The 22,939-nt window shown below is 36.5% G+C and overlaps 1 protein-coding gene across 12 annotated transcripts in view; it reads right to left on the bottom strand.

Annotated features, from left to right (window-relative positions):
* The window catches only part of AGFG1 (ArfGAP with FG repeats 1), a 72,402-nt gene that overhangs the window by 19,356 nt on the left and 30,107 nt on the right, over nt 1-22,939 (bottom strand). For all 12 annotated transcript variants that reach the window (XM_027119523.1, XM_027119560.1, XM_027119550.1 and 9 more), the window contains exons 3-5: nt 10,326-10,441; nt 4,485-4,647; nt 3,291-3,444 (exon numbers count right to left, since the gene is read on the bottom strand). In XM_027119523.1, the coding sequence (XP_026975324.1) occupies nt 3,291-3,444; nt 4,485-4,647; nt 10,326-10,441 (433 nt within the window). The remainder of the gene's footprint in view (nt 1-3,290; nt 3,445-4,484; nt 4,648-10,325; nt 10,442-22,939) is intronic.

The following is a 22,939-nucleotide window of genomic DNA, read 5'->3' on the forward strand; positions in this document are numbered from 1 at the left end:
ACATATGTGTAGCCTATAATAATACATATTCTACATGTAACTTGTATTTAGAACATCATATGGGAAAATTTTACATTTAACATGTTTCAAACAACATCAGGGGAAAAAAATCAGTTCAATGCAGGCTTCCCTGGTGGCACAGTGGTTGAGAGTCTGCCTGCTAATGCAGGGGACACGGGTTTGAGCCCTGGTCTGGGAGGATCCCACATGCCGCGGAGCAACTGGGCCCGTGAGCCACAACTACTGAGCCTGCGTGTCTGGAGCCTGTGCTCCGCAATAAGAAAGGCCGCAATAGTGAGTGGCCACCGCTTGCCACAACTAGAGAAAGCCCTCGCGCAGAAACGAAGACCCAACACAGCAAAAATAAATAAATTAATTAATAAACTCCTACCCCCAACATCTTCTTAAAAAAAAAATCAGTTCAATGCAATCCATTTTGTTGGGCAAGCCTATTTTATCACATTTATATTTTCCCAATGATTTCCCACCAGAGCACCAAACACACTCATCAAATACCTATTCACTATAGCAAGACAGGGTTTTGTAATACTTCTATCCGTTTTTATTTGTAGACACTGAATCTACTGTCTTCAACAACTGATTATAGTAACTTTTTAAATCTGTAAAGTGTTGCGGAATGAAACTGATAAACACAACTTTGGAAATTAAACACTAATAAATTCAGTAAACAAAAATTACTATCTGGAACCTCAAACAATCTCTACACAAAGAAATCCAAACTAAAAAGAATGTGACAAAATAATAAAGATGCTTTTTACACAGTCTTATTCAAAAAGTACAAAGGAGTCAACTCAGAATTTAGAATTTAAGGCACCAAGTTAATGAGCCTGAATCTTGCCAAGAGTTGTCTTTACTCTTCGGTGAGCAACAGATACTCATGAGAAAGGAAAAAAAAAATGTAGAGGCCAGAGGATGGAAACAGGCAACCCTCATCAAATTCAGCTGACAAACAGACTTTGTTTCACCTATATGATAGTTTATTTTCATTAATTCCTAACATTTAAAAAGAGAGCATTTCACATTACATAACAAGTTTTCATACTTCTCTTAAAAGAAAATCGGTGTATTTAGTAATCCTGAGCCTGTATTTTCATGTGGCAACAGGAGATTATAGACCATCCCCCTTTGAAAGGGGCACTGCATTATATTATTCATTTGTGTTAACTGGGTGGCAAGGCAATTGAGTTTGACATCCCTCATATAAGGTGTGGCCAAAATCAATTACAGTTTACAGTTCACAGGTTTTGTGATACGTTTATTACCAAGCAAAATAACTATTACATGCTGTAGTAAATTATGTTTCTAACTGCATGCCTATTTCTGTAGAAGATGACTTTTCCTGAACATAATACTGACCCCACCACTGACACATATCCACACACACACCAACTCAGCCAGAATGTTCAAATAAAGACGGGTAAAGACTTCTGGCTTTTAACCCACTGAACTATCTGTAAAAGAACAGTTTTCCCTTTAAAACAATGCCGGCCAGATTGGCGTATCTGAATAATTACTGTTTGCTATTAAAAGTTCCATTTGTCACATCAATGTGTTCAGGAGAAAATTTTCACCTAATGTATTTTTTTTTTTAAATGATAAGTTCAGGGTAAAAACTCAGCTATCAATGACTTTGTATCTATGAACCATGTATGGAAAAGTAAAAATTCAGAGTGCTTGCAAAGGCTCTGGAAAAAGACATTTCAGATTGAACTGTGACACCAATTTAAAACTTACTTAAGGTAAAATGTGAAAGATGGCATCAACTATACTAGAAGGGAAAATAAATGAGTAATTTTATTAGCTTGTTCTTGCAATATCCATATATATTTTATGCTCCTGGGATCAATCAAATGAAGTAAGAAAAGAGTGATCTGAGTAGTCATCTGTAAATACAAGAGAACTTCAGGCTAAAAAACTATTACTCTCAGGCAACCTGACCTAATCTACATGGTTATTCAACTACTTCCTCACAGACACATCTGTCCTACCATTTCTGCCATACGTGGAAAAGAGACAAAATAGTTAAGATTTACTATCTTCTATCAATCTGATAAAATCATACATTTCTCTCTCTCTTAACATTTTCTACAATTAAATAATGACAATTATTTTCAAAAAGCATTTTAAGGGAGTTATTAAAAGTATGAGGGTAATCACGGTACAAATTAGTCTGTGGAGCTGCACTGTCTTGTCTATTTTTGGCTAATATGATTACACAGAAAAGTGTAACATCAATTCCCTGACTTGCAAATATTCACAAATTGCGTTTAGAGACAAAAACACAAAACAAAAACACACATACACACACACAAGGGAAACATGAAATAAGTCATGAAATAAGCTGAAAATTTACAAAAGAGTTTGGCAGTTACTTTTCCATCATTTCAAATTACATTTCCATAAACCTAAAACTGAGATAAATGCAGAATACTCATAAATTACAGAAGGTTCACTCTCTATTCACTGAGTCTTCCACCACCAACTCTTTTGGCCACCATTCGAAAACCAAGAGGGGGGACAGAAGCTAGGGCTCCTGTCTGCTCAGAGAGGGAACTGGCTTCCCACCTGGAGTATGAAGGGAAGAGTCTCCTCAGCCTCCTTCTCGACTTCTGGGCTCAGCCAATGTAAAGCAGATGGAAACCCACCACAGCCCTAACAGCGCGAGCCTCCCGATTTCTTACCCTTCTCAGTACAATCTCTCCTGAAAGAAATTCTCATCCTAGAATCCCTTTTGAAAAGCAAACACACACACACACACAAACATACATAAATCACACCACAACTTCCTTCTGTAGCATATTCTTAGAAAATATTTCCACTGGTATTTAAAACAAAAAATTCCTTCAATGCTTGATAGAAATAAATGTGGCTGAAGAGCAGGTTTTCTATAATTTTCCAAACTATCTCAAAAGGCACATTTCTGGATGCATATATACATGACATACTTTGTACCATTATTATCCAACTATAAGCCAGGACGTGAAATTGAAAGGAAAAAAAATAAGTGGGATAGCATCACAATTTCATAGGTGAATAAAAGAAGGTAAAATAAATCCCAAAGTACTAACAGGAAATCAATTCAGTAAGCACTGGCTTCAGTTATGCTTAAAAAACAGTGAAATATATATATGCAAAAAACAGAAAGCAAAGTTTCAAATTATCAAATAAAACTGCTTCAAAATGACCAAATCAATTCTTAAATTAGTGTACAATATTTAATTTGATGATTATTCAATCACTCTGGCAAAAGCTGCTGGGAAAAAACTTACCTGCATGACTGTTGAAATGTGCAAAGTTTGCAAAATTGGCTGTAGCTGTTGACTGAGGTGCTGGAGCAGCAAAGATGTCTGAGCCAAGATCACTTAAAAGGTCAAACTGCTTCTTTTCCTGTTGCTGCCCTTGAGAGCGACCTACAACAGGAGACTATAAACCACATATTAACTATAAAGAGCTTCCAGTCAGATCTGCTGAATATTTATACCACTACTTCCAATTCACCAAGCTTAAAACACAGTTTAAAGATTACATAATCTTCCATTTGTAGAGTTTTGAGTTCTTTGATGTTTTTTGAAAAGCACAAATTTTCAACATCTATTCCCATATTATCTTTCAATGTTAAGTACAGAGTCAAAAGCAATGAAATATAATTACAACAGTTGTTACACCTCATGACACGAGACAGACTTACTGCTAAGACAGTATGATGATAAGGCTTTCATAGAACAAATCTTTTATCCATGGGAAGAGTTACAATATACTGACTTTACCCTTCTCTTCATTTTCTACGCAGACCTTTGATGAAAGTGGAGCAACTTATCTAGATGCCCTAGTATGTGCATTATTTTAAAAGGTGGAATTTAATTCAAATAGTACCATGCCTCAGGATCATTCTTGTGTAGGACAGACATTATAATGCCACACAGTAACAGATCTGTCACAGCTCGCTGACTATCATGAAGTACAGAAGCATAAACTCTAGACACCAACTGCTGAAAAGACTTCAGTTTTTTAGAATATGCTACGTAATGCAAAGCCACCTGCGTTTCAATGATAAACATGCTTCACAATCAGCATGGAGAAAAAATTCTATGCTTGAGAAATCCTTTCCTGCAAAAGAATATCACAGAGGCCATACTGTTCTAACTCTGATGGTCACCACAGATTCATGTTTTACCACTGCATGTTATATGATACGTATGATACATATATGTTGATAGATAGCTATAACAATGTTCCTGTACAGCTTTACAAACTCGTATTCACAATAGCATTCGCAATAGCAAAAAGAACAAACATAGACACATTCCAACCACTTAACCAAGTATCTTTTAATGTATTATAAACCATTAGGACACAATGCTACTCGTATATAAGGTTATGCAACTGTCTTAATGAATTCCCAAATTCATGGTACTCAATCCTCCTTAAGTAGAAGCCTCTACAAAGACTTAAAAACTACTCACCTGACTAGGTGTGCCCTTATTTAAATGCAGTGCTGGTGCTGAATCTCCTAAAAGAGATTTCAGTGGTTTGACCTCAGGTGTGCTGCTTGTGCTACTGGCAGAAGACCCTGAAATAGATGCATGAACTGATGCCACCACTTTGGCTTGTTCTGGTGGGACATACCTAAAACATACGAAAAGTTAAACAGGCAGTTAACTAAGGAAGATGTACGGAACACTAAGCTCAAAATGATAAGCTTAATTCTAATTTGTACAAGACTGTTTTGATATTAATCTTATTTCAAAACCGTCTTAGAACTGATAGCTTAAGACTACACTTAATTAAAATATTCAGAGAAAGGGTAATAAAGACTAACCACAAAACTTGTTTCGATTATTTACTTACAGTTTTTCTAATAAATACAATATATTAAATAACTGCTTTTTTAAAAAAAGAGGACTCGTAGTTAATCATGATGATAGTTAATAACTCTAATTTTTAAAAACCAAAGTATCGTATGCTCATAAATAACGTTTGAAGGAAGGAGAAACATTTATTATATTACACTTAGTAGCCCAAAATATAAAGGTCTATTACAAATCTATAAGATTAACAACACAATTTTTAAATGGACAGAAGCAATTCACCAAGGGAGACAAAGAAATGAAAATACTTGTAACCGAATAAAAATGTAAATTAAAATGACATTCGCATTTGATCTGAGTATAAACTTTACAAACTGTGTTACTCTCTATTAAAATACATAAATAGGTATACTCTGTGCCCCAGAAGTGCCATTTCTAGTAACTTACCCTTAGGAAATAATTGACTAACTGTACACACATAAATGTATACGTAGGTTATCACAGCACTCCTTAAAATTTTAAAAATTGGACAATAAACCAAAATCCACCAGGAGAAAAATGCTTAAAAGGATTATACTAACATCTATATAATAGAATAATACATAGCTACTCTGTCTTGACATGCAAAGATGTCCATAAGACTTTACAGGTCTTTCACGTTTGATCTCAGTCATGTAAGAATTCACAGGATCAAGGGAGTAAAGGAAGGAAAGAGAGGTAGTTAAGAATATAATGCCCAAATATTGGCAACGCTAATCTCCAGAGCTGGGATTATGTGAGAGCTTTTGCTCTCTGTATTTCTGGGGTTTGTTCTACCTACCCTCCTTCCCCATATTACACAGGTGGGAGAAGTAGAAAAACAGAGCTTTTCTACTCTGTTCCAGAATCTGAGTTCAAATCCCAACTCCATCACTCGATAGCTATGAAACGTAGGGCAAACTACTTCAACTCTCTGTGCATCCAAATTTTCTTCTAAAACACTGACATATGGTTGTTATGAGGTATAAACAAGTTAACATTTATGAAGTACTTAGAACAGTTTTCTGGTACAGGTGTTAGCTACACAAGTGTTGGCAATTATCAAATTATATAATAATCACGAACAATAAAACTGCCTTGTTTTTTCCAGTATATGGGAGAAAACAGGAAGTCACACTTTCCCATAATTTGACCTATCAGTGATAATGCCAATTTCTGAGTATAGCCAAGTCTTATTAACGGATAAAATCAGATAATAGTCTTTGGCTCAAAGGCTTGCTTAACTAAAAGTAAAACAGCTAAGCATGTATAGCATAGGAATTGAGTCTGAAAACTGGTTAAAAGAAAATTTCAAAATCCCTTTAGATGATAGCAACAGTCTCAATGTTCTAAGTGCAGTTGCCCAGTGAGGCTTTTTAGGGAGAGTGCATTTGGATAGTGCTTATGCCCTGTTAAAAACCCACTGCCCCACTCCAGTGACACGTCACAGGTATGCAGGTATGCAGGAGTGTGAGTTTAAAATGCACAGGTCCCAGCCTAGCTGAATGTTGGTCACTCCCTCTCCCCTACCCAACAACTGAAGTTTTGGGTATTTCTCTTACTAACTATCCTTATTTGTATTGTATTTCTCTTATTAACTATTTCTCTTATTTATTAACTATTTCTCTTATTCTCTTATTAACTATCCTGTTTCTCAGGACAGAAAAGATAACACAAATTATAATTATTTGAGGTTTACAATTATTTGCTTACTGTTTGAATGAATTATTTTTATTTTGTTATTATTATTAATGTGGGGGGGGGTTCCTGGTTTTAATTCTATAAACCTTATTCACACACACTTTTCTCTTAGTAGTTGAAGCTAAACTATCTGAAATCCCAGCTAAGTCCTATTCAAACTAACTCTGAGCTGGTAAAAGTAAAACTGTTGGGAAAATCAAAAATTAGGCCAAGGCTATCAAGCAGAAATGTCTTAACTACAGGAAAGGGTCTAGGAAAAGGTCTAAGAAATTAAGAACTAAAATGATAAAAAGATAATTATACACTTCATTTTAAGAGAATCATTTATGGCACCATGTTTTTACTATCACTGCATCTTCTAAGTTTTTTCTTTCCTGAACTAAAATCTTACTAATATGTTTTCTTCTACATTCATACTTAATGTTTCTAGTAATGCTGAATATATAGCCCTGGCAAAAATTAGTCTCCTCTAGGGAATACAAAGTTCACAGAACATACAAATCAGAGCCACTTCTTTCTACCATGCTCACTTAATGTAGGTAGAGATATCTCACTCATAACCATGGCAAGTATTCCCTCAACCAAAACAAGCTCTTGAAGATATTCTCTGGGTTCAAATACAGCTCCTCAGGGAAACAAGAGGCCATGTACTTCCTCATTACCTATTCCTTCTATTTGTGACTCTCTCTCTCATCTTCTTAACGTCCCAAGAAGGAAAATATACACTACTGAATACGGATAAAGAAACAACCAAGAATTCATCACTGAGTTTCAGTAAACTGACTTAAATTGTACTCATACAGGTAAAAATGAAGAGCTCAAAGTAACTGAACACTACTAGTTCTATGAATATACCCCCTGCTCTGCTTTAAAAGGCTTACTAGCCAATACATACCTGTCTTAATTCCTTTTTAAAAATTAACATCTGACAGATTTAGTTAAAAAGGTATAAAATCTTCCTTCTTAAACAGGTAGAGTAAAATAACTTCTTGGTTGGGCAGTGAGTGATATTTTGAGCAAAGAATTACTACAACATGCAATTAAGTGAATGAATAGATTGCTTCATGAGTGCTTTAGCATAGTGCCTAGTATATAAAAGATAGTAAATAAACACTTGCTAAATGAAGGAAGATTTCCACCCCCTCAGTGGAGCTGGCAGAACATACACATTTATTAATTTTGCTCTCTTACATGGATGCAGTTCGTGGTGCCCAAAAAAATTACAATATTAAATCAAAGATCACTGATTACAGATCACTGATTACAAAACACCATGACAGATATATAAATAATGGAAAAGTTTGAAGTATCTGAAGAATTTCCAAAGTGTGACAGAGAGAAATGAAGTGAGCAAATGCTACTGGAGAAACAGCACTAAGAGACTTGCTCAGTGCAGGGTTGCCATAACCTGCAATTTGTAAAAAAAATCTGTGAAGTACAATAAAGTGAAGCACATAAAATGAGATATGCCTGTATATTGCACTTCCGTCATTCCCAGAATCGTGCCTGTGTCCCTTTTCAACCAATCTTTCCCCATTCGCCAACTGAAAAACATTTGAGTTATTCCCACTTTTTTTTTTACATCTTTATTGGAGTATAATTGCTTTACAATGGTGTGTTAGTTTCTGCTTTATAACAAAAGTGAATCAGTTATACATATACATATGTTCCCATATCTCTTTCCTGTTGCGTCTCCCTCCCTCCCACCCTCCCTATCCCACCCCTCTAGGTGGTCACAAAGCACCGAGCTGATCTCCCTGTGCTATGCGGCTGCTTCCCACTAGCTATCTATTTTACATTTAGTATATATGTCCATGCCACTCTCTCACTTTGTCACAGCTTACTCTTCCCCCTCCCCATATCCTCAAGTCCATTCTCTAGTAGGTCTTTGTCTTTACTCCTGTCTTACCCCTAGGTTCTTCATGACATTTTTTTTTTCTTAGATTCCATATATATGTGTTAGCATACGGTATTTGTCTTTCTCTTTCTGACTTACTTCACTCTGTATGACAGACTCTAGGTCCATCCACCTCACTACAAATAACTCAATTTCGCTTCTTTTTATGGCTGAGTAATATTCCATTGTATATATGTGCCACATCTTTATCCATTCATCCGATGACGGACACTTAGCTTGTTTCCATCTCCTGGCTATTGTAAATAGAGCTGCAATGAACATTTTGGTACATGTCTCTTTTTGAATTATGGTTTTCTCAGGGTATATGCCCAGTAGTGGGATGGTAGTTCTATTTTTAGTTTTTTAAGGAACCTCCATACTGTTCTCCATAGTGGCTGTACCAATTCACATTCCCACCAGCAGTGCTAAAGGGTTCCCTTTTTTCCACACCCTCTCCAGCATTTATTGTTTCTAGATTTTTTGATGATGGCCATTCTGACCGGTGTGAGATGATATCTCACTGTAGTTTTGATTTGCATTTCTCTAATGATTAATGATGTTGAGCATTCTTTCATGTGTTTGTTGGCAGTCTGTATATCTTCTTTGGAGAAATGTCTATTTAGGTCTTCTGCCCATTTTTGAATTGGGATGTTTGTTATTGAGCTGCATGAGCTGCTTGTAAATTTTGGAGATGAATCCTTTGTCAGTTGCTTCCTTTGCAAATATTTTCTCCAATTCTGAGGGTCGTCTTTTGGTCTTGTTTATGGTTTCCCTGGCTGTGCAAAAGCTTTGAAGTTTCATTAGGTCCCATTTATTTTTGTTTTTATTTCCATTTCTCTAGGAGGTTGGTCAAAAAGGATCTTGCTCTGATTTATGTCATAGAGTGTTCTGCCTATGTTTTCCTCTAAGAGTTTGATAGTTTCTGGCCTTACATTTAGGTCTTTAATCCATTTTGAGCTTATTTTTGTGTATGGTGTTAGGGAGTGTTCTAATCTTATACTTTTGCATGTACCTGTCCAGTTTTCCCAGCACCACTTATTGAAGAGGCTGTCCTTTCTCCACTGTACATTCCTGCCTCCTTTATCAAAGATAAGGTGACCATACGTGTGTGGGTTCTCTGGGCTTTCTATCCTGTTCCATTGATCTATCTTTCTGTTTTTGTGCCAGTATCATACTGTCTTGATTACTGTAGCTTTGTAGTATAGTCTGAAGTCTGGGAAGCCTGATTCCTCCAGCTCCGTTTTGCGTTCTCAAGATTGCTTTGGCTATTCAGGGTCTTTTGTGTTTCCATACAAATTGTGAAATTTTTGGTTCTAGTTCTGTGAAAAATGCCAGTGGTAGTTTGATAGGGATTGCACTGACTCTGTAGATTGCTTTAGGTAGTAGAGTCATTTTCACAATGTTGATTCTTCCAATCCAAGAACATGGTATATCTCTCCATCTATTTGTATCATCTTTAATTTCTTTCATCAGTGTCTTATAATTTTCTGCATACAGGTCTTTTGTCTCCTTAGGTAGGTGAAGGAAGATTTTAAGAAAGGAGGCTTTATAAGACTAAAATGTCTAGAGAAGCTAACAGGGATAGAGACGGTTTATAAGGAAGAATCCCTAACTTCCCCCAAAAGGGTAAGAGGCCTGGTGATAAGAAACAGGCTACTGCTAGGCACAGATGAGTTAAGATAAAGCAGAAGTAAAGGTCTGTGGAAACCAAATTCAATAAAAAGCCGAAGTATAATGAGTATCTACCTATTTCCTTATTCCCTATCTACCTACCTACCTACTTATTTCCTTCCTCCTTCCTTCCTTCCTCTTATACTAATCTTACCCATAATTAATGTGATTTGGGGAGGCTTTGCTCTAAATACAAACTATTCACTCACCATCTTTTCTTTTCATATTTTTCTTGTAGGAACTCTTTCACTTTTTGTGGATCCCTGAAGTCTGGAATTGCTGAAGATCTATCATCAAATAATCCTAGCCAAATCTGTTTACAGACCTTTGGAAAGAATTAAAAAAACAAAAGTGTTAAATTCGACATCTTAACTTAATGAAATTTTAAGATAATTAAGATTCTCTCAGAAAGATAACCTACTTAATTTTAATAATATTGCTTTCAATGAGGATATTTATCACAATGACCAATGAAGAAGCAACATATGAAGGAACTAAATTTATTTTAATGTTACAGCATGCAGTAAAATCTTATCAACAGTATCACAAAGAACAGCTCCTCACAGGGAAACAAACAGTGAAATGGCATTTAAGAGGACCTCAGATTGTTTGGTCTTAAAATAATCATACACTGTAAACAATCAGCAAAGTCATGTAACCTTTACGAACCTCAGTTCCTTCACCCCGTAAAACAAAGGAATTAGACCAGTGAGTGGCAATTTCCTGAATCCTTGACAAGTTTAAAAATCAACCAAAAAGAATAAATAAAAAGTACTAGAATCATAAGTAATTTGCTATTAAAGTATAACAAAACACAAATACAAGGCAGATACAACTCTAGCTTTATAATTACCTCCTATGCTTTTTTTCCCTAATGGCTAAAAAACGAGAATCTGAGATTTAAGTTTTCAATAAAATCAAAGAAATGAAATGATGCAGAACTCAAATAAGACACAAAACATAAAGAGAAGTATAAAGAAAACATTTATAAGGTGGGCTTCATCAAAATTTACAACTGTTGCTCTTCAAAACATTTAAATGAAAAGGCAAGCCACCAACTGAAAAAAGGTAGTTACAAAATGTATAAAACCTTGAATTCTTAAAACTCAGTGATAAAACAGACCCCAAATCAGTATTTTTTTTAAAAGAGTGGGCAGAAAAGTTGGCCACTTCACCAAAGGTATACAAATGGCAAATAAGCATCCCAACATCATTAGTCATGTAGAAAATGCAAATTTAAAAAACACAGACCCCACTACACAGACACCCATACATACCACTAGAATGGCCAAAAACAAAAAGACTAAAGAAAGGCAAAGCAAGGCTTTTTTCATGAACTATGTTAATCAAAAATGCAATGGAGGGCTTCCCTGGTGGCGCAGTGGTTGAGAGTCTGCCTGCCAATGCAGGGGACACGGGTTCGTGCCCCGGTCCGTGAAGATCCCACGTGCTGCGGAGCGGCAAGGCCCGTGAGCCATGGCCGCTGAGCCTGCGCATCTGGAGCCTGTGCTCCGCAACGGGAGAGGCCACAACAGTGAGAGGCCCGCGTGCCGGAAAAAAAAAAAAAAGAAAAAAAAATGCAATGGAGAAAATGCTTCATTAGAATTTCCCCTAGAATAATTTTCTTTCTCTCCTCTACAGACTATTAACTCTCTTGTGCCATTTGTAAGTTTTTTTGATACATAAGAACTTTTGGAAGTTCTTATGAATGAAATGTGTATGATTATTGAGGTACTTGGTGTTTTGACAAATATTTATTACAGTCATCCAGAAATAACTATTCTAACCACCTCAAGTTACATTGGATGGTTATTTCTGAAATAATAACGGTTCTAGCCAGGAAAAGAAAAAAAGACTGGCCATATCATATGCTGGTGAGAATGTGGAACAACTAGAACTCTCAAGAATGTAAAAATGGTACAACCAGTTTGGAAGACAGTTGGTAGTTTTTTAAAAGTTAAACATATACCTACGATATGATCCAGCCATCCTACTTCTAAGTATTTACTCAAGAAATATAAAGGCACATGTCCATACTCAGATTTGTACACAAATGTTCACAGCAGCTTTACTGCTAGTAACTCCAAACGGAAAACAACCCAAATGTCTATCAACAGGTGAACGGATTAATTGTGGAATATCCAAGTAAGATACTATCCAGCAATAAAAATGAACAAATTATTGACACAAGAAACTACGTGCATAAACCTCAAGACAATTATGCTGATTGACAGACCTCAGAACCACCCCCTACAAAGTACATACTATGTAATTCTATTCATTTAAAATCTTAGAAAATGTAAACTTATCTATGGTGATGGAAAGCAGATCAGGAGAAGCATTACAAAGGGGCACAAAAAACTCTTGGGGATGATGAAAATGTATGTTATCTTGTTACTGTAATGACAGTTTAACATATGTCAAAACTCAAATTGTACACTTTAAATATTTATTTATTATAATTAATTATTCCTCAGTAATGCTATAAAAACACATCCACAAGTTTCTAAAAGTATATTACTTTAAAAAATAACCAGTTGTAACACTGTGAAAAGAAGGCAGTATCTAACTTCAAAAGCCTGACAAAGATTTGAGAAATCAGAGACAGAAAGGTAGCACCCTTCTCAAGCTTCTGTCCTCACTGAAGTGGGTAAGAGAGAAAAAAAGATAGGAAAAAAGGATTCACCCTTTTCCTCTCTTATTATGTACCCCAAGCATGTTTCAAAACAGCATTTCTTGTGGTTCCTTCCTACTCCAGGCTCAGTACAGATACTACAAAGTCATTAAGGCAGTAAAACTGACATAAGTGAGGCCTAGGTGACGGCACAATCTCATTATAAAAACATTTCAGTGGCAAAGCCCAAGAAGTTCAGATACCCAGGAACGGTAATGCAACTTAGGCTAGAAATTCTATACAAACCCTGTAGAGGGCCAGCTTCTCCAATAAATATTTAGCTACTTTTAAAAAACCACATGATCCAAAAGTACACATGCACCCCAATGTTCACTGCAGCACTATTTACAATAGCCAAGATATGGAAGCAACCTAAATGTCCATCAACAGAGGAATGGATCAAGAACATGTGGTATATATATACAATGGAATAGTACTCAGCCATAAATAAAGAATGAAATAAAAAAAAATAAATAAAAAAAATAAAAAAAAAAGAATGAAATAATGCCATTTGCAGCAACATGGATGGACCTAGAGATTATCATACTAAGTGAGGCCAGACAGAGAAAGACAAATATCATATGTCACTCATATGTGGAATCTAATTTTTTAAATATGCAAATGAAGTTCTTTACAAAACAGAAACAGACTTACAAATATTGAAAACAAACTAATGGTTAAAGGGGAGGGGCGGATAAATCAGGAGCTTGGGATAAACAGACACACACTACTATATATAAGATAGATAACCAATAAGGACCTACTGTACGGCACAGGGAACTCTACTCAATATTCTATGATAACCTATATGAGAAAAGAATCTAAAAAAGAATGAATATATGCATATGTATAACTGAATCACTTTGCTGTACACCTGAAACTAACACAATGTTGTAAATCAACTATACTCCAATAAAATTAAAATATTAAAAAAAAAAACAGGGCTTCCCTGGTGGCGCAGTGGTTGAGAGTCCGCCTGCCGATGCAGGGGACACGGGTTCGTGACCCGGTGCGGGAAGATCCCACATGCCGCCAAGCGGCTGGGCTGGGCCCGTGAGCCATGGCCGCTGAGCCTGCGCGTCCAGAGCCTGTGCTCCGCAATGGGAGAGGCCACAACAGTGAGAGGCCCGCGTACCGCAAAAAAAAAAAAAAAAACCACAAAAACCCACATGAGACTCTCCTTAGGAAAAGATTCTGTGGCTTTACAATTACATTCATAAAGCGAGAACTGGTAGTTTCTAATTCTTTTATTTTAAAAATTCCCAAGTGAGAAAACAAGAGAAATTTGCTCAAAGATTTATTGACTGTAATTGACAGAATTAGTTTAGGACACTTCATGACATTTAGTCTTTGTATTCCAAAACCCCTATTAACTAACATATACAATTTTAACTAAAAACAATTAATGAATAGTAAATAATAAACATATTGATACAAACAAATAAAAAGGAGATGGGTTAAAGACATCATAAAGTTACTGTCTTGGCACTCATCATGGGAATACAAAGCAAAGATGGAGTGCTTGATGATAAATTTTATACATATATGACATTAGCAGCCTGTAGGAGTCACTCAAAATTCTGTACTAACTGCTGGTGGTTCTGATCCTTCTCTGACAGGTCAAACTGCTAGAGAAAATCATTAAAACTCACTGCTTGGGTCCACTACAAATTCCTGCTATCTTACTATCAAAGTTCCATGATGTTGTTAGTCAGCTCTTATTTCTTCTGACTATGCTATCCCATAATAGCTATTTGCTATATTGCTCAAAATCCTAACTGTACCTGCCACTCTTGGCAGCTGAATTCTTACTCAAGTGAAGTGACTCTCAAAATGGGATTCCCCAATTTCCTGGACTGGCAGCATCAGTGTCACCTAGACACTTGTTGTAAATGCAAATTTTTAGGAGCCACCCAAGACCTATGAAATCAGAACCTCTGGAGGTGCTACCCAGCAATCAAGCCCTTCAGGTGACTGTGAAATAGGCCGAAGTTTGAAAACTAATGATTTAGTAAAATCTAGGCCAGCAAATGGAAACTTCCTTTCCATATAAATATTATATATAGTTTTCAGCACTTCTCAAATTTACTTAGCCACTAAACCTCTTCTTGAACAAGATTCATTAAATAAAAACAGTGTTCCAGAGATACATCTGGGAAAATGTCACAGTCCCTATCTCTTCTGATCCATTCACATTTTAGTCCCTGAAAAGTTGGCTTCTGCTCCTACCATTCTCCTGAAACTGCTCTTTCAGGTTTGTAGATCTGCTGATAGGAAAGTATAAAGTTCTCCTTTCTCCATGTTTGTTTTGGTTTTTTTTTTTCTTTTAAAGTAAAATAATAAACACCATCAACTGAAAAGGGAGAGTTTTTCAGAACTGAATAAAAATGGGAGAGTGAACCAACTAAAACTGCAGGCAGCACTAAGGTTTTGAGGTCACAAGTATTTAAAGTGAAACTAGTCAAGACAGTGGTGTGTTTTCCACCAGTCTCATCTGGTTGTTTAGGTACAAAGTAGGTAGAGTATTGGCTTTAATCAGGTAAAATACAACAGGAGTTAAAGTGAGTGGTTATAACAACAGACCACAGAATCAAAGCTAGGTTAAGAAAAATGAAAACACAGTAAGGATGATACACAACAAAGAAATTTAGCGTCAGTGGACTGGAGGTCTCTTATGGTTGTCCCTGAACTGTTGGAGTACGAAATTAGAGGGCATGAGCTGGGAAGAGAGAAGCAATGATGGTCAGAGAACAGGATGCTTACACTTGAAATCTGAGAAGTAATACAGTTACTGATAAATAAAGTCTACAACAGAAGGAAGGATTACTGGACATAAGAAGTCAAAGAATTCCAGAGGCTGAGTTATCTGTGTAGACACTGGGATTGGCAGAAATGGTTAACACTAGTGGAAGAAAGACACTCACTACGTGAAGTGCTGAAATCTATATTGAATGAGGGGGGCTAACTGGTATGACTGCAACAGGATGACAGAGCAAGTGATAAATTCTACTGGCAAGAGGAACACAGGGCTGCAGGCCTTGAAACATCACTGAGGAGCAACGAGGATACCTAAAAGCCATCATTTGAAAGGGCTGCATATATGATGGATTCATTTTGATGATCTCTCTGGAGAGGTGGATAATTAGTTTTAATTAGAGAATAATATTGTAGGTATGGTAGTTATGAGCCTAGACCAGGAAATAAGACTGCCTTAATGTGAATTCCAACTCAGGTAAGAGAACCTGCTTCACTGAGATGTTGGAAGGGTTAAATGAGTTAATATGTTGTCTACTCAGAACAGGTATATATAAGTGAATTTTAAATAGTATTAGTTATTCTTACCTTGGAGCCTGGCATCTTATGTGGTTTGCATTGGTGTGTTATGGGGTGATGAAGTAAGCAAGGACTGGGAAATACAGGCCTTACCAGAAACACAGGAAACTGTAGGTCTCTCTTCAGTCCTGCTGCAGATGGAATCAAAGTGGTCTTAATGGAACAATCACCCTCTCTGAACTACTATAGCACTTGTAATTCTCACATGAAACTTACCACAAACTGCTTTTTATTAGAATTACTGAGCATGTGTCTCACCTACTTCTGAATTCCCCACAATGCTTAAAACAATGGGTTGTGCCATATTAAGTGTTCAGTAACCAGGCCAATGCTACCCAAAACCACATCTTATGGAGAAATTAAAAATAAAATCACACATCAACCAACAGAATAAGTTCATGAAACTGTCAGAATAATTTTTTCCCTTATTCTAGTGCTAATCCACTTTAGAATTGCAATCACAATAACCACTGACAGAATCTAAAATACTTTAAAGTACATTTATCAGTCAGGGTTGCCTTAGGAAACAGATGGCACACTCAATTTGGGTAATTTGAGAAGTTTAATAGAGACTGTTTAAAGCATAGGTAGGCTGTAAGGAAATCACAAGTGAGAGTATAGTGTCCCAGGGTTAGCAACAGGAGGACCTACCACCACCCGTTGGCAGTGAAAGTAGAAGGAGAGGAAGTGGTTGGCAACCTTAAAACTAAGAGGGCTACTTGATGGGAGTTTTGACCTTCAATGAAAGGAGGCAGCCAGGCTACAGAAATCCCACATGAAAGAAGTTAGGAAAGTAAATATCTTAACCTTTCCCTCCTTCCTTTCTTTGGTCTGCTGACAACGTTCTCCATCAGCTTGAATGAACCCCCCACCCCCACCCTGCCAGAAGCCAGGAAGCAAGAAAGCCCATTTGCGTATCCAGACAAACCAGGTGCTTGGAGACAGAGCTAGAAGGGCAGCTGAAAGCTATGCAGCACTGAACCTAAATCATGATAGTAAATACATGCAGTGCAAGCAGTTTAACCAACTCAATTATGAACACCAAAAATAGGGAACATCCATACTAATTCTCAATTACTCACATATAAAAGGAAGAGTGAGAAAACAGTGTTGCATCCATCAAACAAATAGATATGAATAGAGATAACATGTTACAGTTTTATAATCCTCTCAGGGACAACAAAATAGAGTGGAAACTTGCTGGAATGGATACTTACCTTTAAGATTCAGACAACCCCTTATTTTCATAAAAGAGATACAAAGAATACACAATGTGACATGACCCTGCTTGCAACCTCTAGGTCCAAAGATATAAAAATAAGGAAAGGACAGAAAGATTCTCTGGAAGTAGAGACTTTTTTCATTAAGCCAACCTATACACATCAACTAGAGTTCAGACTCCTTTCTGTCCTTTCTCTTCTCAGTAGAGAGATGGAGTGCCTTCTTCTGTAAGATATAATTACAGCAGTTAACAGTACTGTCCATAAAATATAGGAACAAATAGGAGACTTAAAGAACTGAAAAAATTCATGAGCAAGTAACTAACATCCACTTTTTGGAAGCAGAAAGAAAAATTTAACAGAAATAAATATTAACATTATAAGTTCTCTGGAGAGTTACGATAGACCTACACAAATTCTATCAGCAACATAACAGTTTTCCCTAAAAGGGAAAACAAGGGTTTTTTTTTTTTTGCCTTATTTTGTCCTAAAAACTAACAATCAGAAACAATATCTCATATATATGCCATGATTTAAGTTAAATACTGAAAAAACAAGTACATTATTAAAATTTTCTACATTCACCCAAGTCTACATGAGCATGACTATGCTAGTATTTCTAGGTCAACAGCTGACAGGTATTTCTCAGTGATGACCTATCTATAAAGGATTTATACTCATTAATAGTGTTTAAAGAAATAACACTATCCATATGCCTTAAGCAAAGAAACAGATAGTACTGCAATTATTTACATCTTTTGAGGACTGTATGGTATATTCCATCTTAAAATTTGGTTTTACAAAATGTTTTAGCAAGAATTAGAACATATGCAACTGAGTCATTGAAAACAGGCATGCACAAGCTGCATGTGCAGACCACCGAGACACCAGAGCCTTTGTGAACCAGACAGATAATTTGGGTATGTGAGGGAGTATCAGATTTATGAGACATCAAATCCAATTTATTTAATCCTAGTTTGTTGTTGTTGTTTTTTAATTTAAGCACAAACTACTTTATAATGGCTTCCTCAGCCTAAGAATCAAATTCTTCATCACCACTTGTTTAGGCCCCATAGGATCTCACGCCTGATTAACTCTCCAAACTCATCTTACATCATCGCTCTTTCCAGCCACAAAGGCCCCCTCATAAAGTCTTCCCTGACCACCATTCCAAAGGGGTAACATTCCCCACACCAAAACTAATATAAACGTTATCACAATGTATTATTTATTTTCACAGACCTTTATCTCACAACTTCTAAATGTAAATTTCACATGGCAGGAACCTTCTCTCCGATTTGCCACTATCTGTATTCTCAGTGCCTGCCAAACATAGAGCAGACACTAAATAAATATCTGGTGCATGGGTGGAAGCAACTTCCTAACAGCCCTGAAATATATGTACAGTGGAAATTATCTTTTTTTCCCCTTCGTTCTGTCTAAAATATACATGCTGACCTAGAACATTCAGCTTACCAACTTACACAGAAGTAATAAATTCACTGATCCAAATTCTCAAATCAAATTTAGGCCAAAGGTTAGCAAATTACACCTCCCAGGCTAAATCTGGCCTACAGCCTGTGTTCAAAGCTGAAGTTTCATTGGAACACAGCCATGTCTGCTTGTTTATCTATTGTCTAGGGCTGCTTTGCTAGGTAGCTGCAACAGAGACTGTATGATACAAAAGCCTAATATTTACTATCTGGCTCTTTATAGAAAAAGCTTGCTGATGCCTGAATTACATGCAACGTGGACTTACTATGATACCATCCCAGCATCCAAGAATAATAATGATTTAAATAGTATAATAAATAAAAGCCTGTTTTTGAGGTCTGTGTTATAATGTGCATGGGGAATAACAACAGAGAGATGAACATAAAATGAAAGAAGCCCTTCCCTGCAGGAAGAACTTTCCAAGAGTGAGGACTATCTAAGGGCCAATTTATTATACAAACCCATTCACTTGAGAATAAAGGAGAAAAGTACCAGAGTTAGAGTTTCAGGGAGAGAGTAACACTTTTCAAAATAACTGATAATTGGGGCTTCCCTGGTGGCGCAGTGGTTGAGAGTCCGCCTGCCGATGCAGGGGACACGGGTTCGTGCCCCGGTCCGGGAAGATCCCACGTGCCGCGGAGCGGCTGGGCCCGTGAGCCATGGCCGCTGAGCCTGCGCGTCCAGAGCCTGTGCGTCCAGAGCCTGTGCTCCGCAACGGGACAGGCCACAGCAGTGAGAGGCCCGCGTACCGCAAAAAAAAAAAAAAAAAACCCTGATAATTACAAAGAAATAGAAAAGATAAAAGAAGAAAATATTTAGGATACTAGAGAGAAATTAAATGAAGTGGAAATAGCAATAAACCTTAACTGCAAGTGTTTGTGAGTTGTGAAGGAGACCGGCAGATCTAATTCAAACACCTACGGTAAGTCAGTATATACAACTCACAGCACACTCCCATGCCTTGTTTCATTTAATGTCTCTAATGTCAGAATTGCATTCCAGGTAGGTTGCAAAGAACCAAAACTCAGCCACATTTGATCAGATAAAACAAGTTTATGCAAAGTGAACAGTAACACTTAAAACATGGGAACCTGCACTGCAAACAGGAAGCCATCTGGGACCTAGGCAGTCTGATTACCTGTTTCCAAAGCCCTTCTCCACACCCCGCCCCCTGCAAACACATAGTTTATCACTTTTGTTTCTCATACTATGTCTAATCCCTGCTCTTGCTTATCTTAGTACAATTTTTTTTTTCCTGTTTACTTGTTAAGACTGCACATGGCCCAACTACATACTGCCTTTTCGGTTAAGTGATTCACCTTTTCAGTCCAGCCTCTGTGAACCTTAATTCAATTTCGTAAAAGAGAGGATCTGATTAGTCCCTGGCCCCTAGGGTTAGGCATCCATTCTTAGTCCAAACAGCTGTGTGTTTTGTGTGTTGTGTGTGTGTTTTGTGGTTTTCCCAGGAGAGGGAGCCTTCCCGCCTTTCTTCAGTAAGGAGCATGAGCTTGCTAAGCTGCCCCCCGCCTCCTAAACACACATCTATTCATGAATGTGCTTTATAAATTATAAACAGCTTTAAAAATGTAAGATTTAGTATATTAGCAAAGGGACAAGTAGTTTGGGGAAAGATTATCAACTGCCCTATTTTATCAAACTAAGATGACATATGTAAATTACCCTGTACCCGGTATTGCTCTGTCTTTCAATTTTGTATGCCATGTCTTTAGTAAGTTTCCATGTTTTAGCTAAATTTGCCATTTTTACTTTTGTGATTTCTTCCATTGCTTTTAGTCTATAAAGTCTCCACACATTTAAATGTTAAATATGTAGTCAGCTAACCTTAAACACTACCATTTAGTTTTGCCTGCCTTTTAGTTATGAAATAATCTGTTATACAGAAAAGTTGCAATTGTAGTGGAAAGAAGTCCCATGTACTGTTTACCTAGAGTCTCTAATATTAACATTTGCTTTATCATTCTCTCTCCCAAAAAAGTTTTGGAACCATTTAAAGGTTCAGACATGAACCTTTTACCTCTAAATGTGTATCTCCTAAAAATGAGGACATTCTTTCCTATAACCGTAACACAATTATCAAAATCAGGAAATTAACACTTTATACTATTACTATCTAATCCACAGACTAACCATTATCTTAACAGTATCCTTAAGAGCAAATGGAAAAAGTTGTCCTGGTACAGTATCTATAACTGTCTTGTCTCCTTTAATCGGGAACCTTTCCTTAGTCTGTTTTTGTCTTTAATGACCTTGACATCTCTGAAGAGTACAAGTCAGTTATTTTATAGTACGTTCCTTAATTTAGGTTTCCTCATAATTACATTTATGTTATGCATTTTGGGAAGGAATACCACATAAGTAATGTTGTATCCTTCCCAGTGCATCATATCAGGAAGCACATGGTGTCAGTTTGTCCCATTCCTGGTGATGTTAACTTTAATCACTTGGTTAAAACAATATAGGCCAGATTTCTCCACAGTAAAGTCACTATTTTTCCCCTTAAGATTAATAAGTATCTTGTCGGGAAATACTTTGAGACTATTTTCTATATTTTTATGGCTTCCTAACTCTAAAATTTTTCTGAAACTTATCTTGGCATACCATGTCAGTTAACATTCTAATTGATTCTCCATTTATTGAATAACGAATTCCTTCCACAGCAGACTGATGAACTTAATTTATTTTATAATAACTTCATATACATATTTAATATACATAAGGATTATAGTATATCTCAGGATCTATTCTACAGATCTAGTCTACTAGGCCCTGCACTAGCTTCAGATTACTGTAATTAATTACTTCAAGTTTACATTGCAAATTACTGCCTATAAACACAGAGACACATTTAGTATCTACTAGAGCCAATCCTATTTACTCCTTGCTTTATAAATTCTTTCCAGCTAGTTTTACTTTTTTTGAGCTTTTGGATAAACTTTAGAACCATTTTCTAAAATGGTATTAAAAAAAAAATTCCCACCAACGTTTTGGTTCCATTTGTTCTAAACTTAATTTGTGAAGTCTCTTAAAGCAAAGCATTCTCATTCCCTAAGACAGTATGAATCTGATAAGCAAGCTTGCCAAGAAGGAAAAATTACCAAAGGTTTATGTTTCTCTCCCTACAGGGCAAGTTTTACATTTTTTACATTTTTCAGAATATAACAAGAATAAACACAGAGGTGAGCAAGGGAGAATTGGGCAAGTTGGTCTGATACTTCATTTAGAACTGAATATTAAGAAGTTTTATTTACTTGTCTTGATATGAAGAACTGTTCGTGGATTATCAATGGTTTAGGGATAGCATCAATACCAGAGCACCACCTCTAGCATGAACACTACTCATCCACTGTTTAGCTTCATCTAAGGCTCAATAATAGTGATTGATTTGGACTGACATTCTATTGTCTGGTTGTCCTGGTGACTGAAGGCATGCATTTGCCAGGCACTTGACTAAGGTTGGGAATGTAGCCCTTGGCAAATGAACAGAGAGATTAACTGGCCCAAATGCAAAACAAGTCTCTGAAGTAAACGTGATCTGTACCATATTCTACATAAATCAATCATGAGAAGAAGAAACATTTAGTTTTCTTTGAATATTTGAAAATAGACAGATGGCTCACAGGTTAATATAAGAAGAGGAAAAGGAAAATTTAGGGAAAGCTCTTCTAAGTAAAAATGAGATTTGCAGAAGTTATAGTAGGTTTCCAAAACAGATTATCTCATTGTCCAAAGGGGACAACTGAACATCAACAAGAATAACTGCTACTGACTGAAATAAGTCAAATAAACAATTTCACAATGATATCTATACATGACCAATTTATTGTATACACACACACACCCCCCCCCCCGACTGGTCACTGTGGGAGATGCTACAGAACTAACTCATTTTGAAAACAGTTAAATGTTGAGGACCATAAATGGCTTTGTTTATGTGCACTCTACTGATATTTATGAGAAACAGTTTTAATGTACTTTTTTTTTACTTTTTAGAAGCTTTATTGAGATATAATTTGTATAACATATAATTCACCTATTTAAAGTGTACAATTTAATGTTTTTAGTACATTCAAGAGTTGTGCCA

This window comes from Aethalodelphis obliquidens, unplaced genomic scaffold (genome assembly GCF_003676395.1).
Source record: "Aethalodelphis obliquidens isolate GAN/ISIS:26980383/991018 unplaced genomic scaffold, ASM367639v1 scaffold2, whole genome shotgun sequence".
Lineage (NCBI taxonomy): Eukaryota > Metazoa > Chordata > Mammalia > Artiodactyla > Delphinidae > Aethalodelphis > Aethalodelphis obliquidens.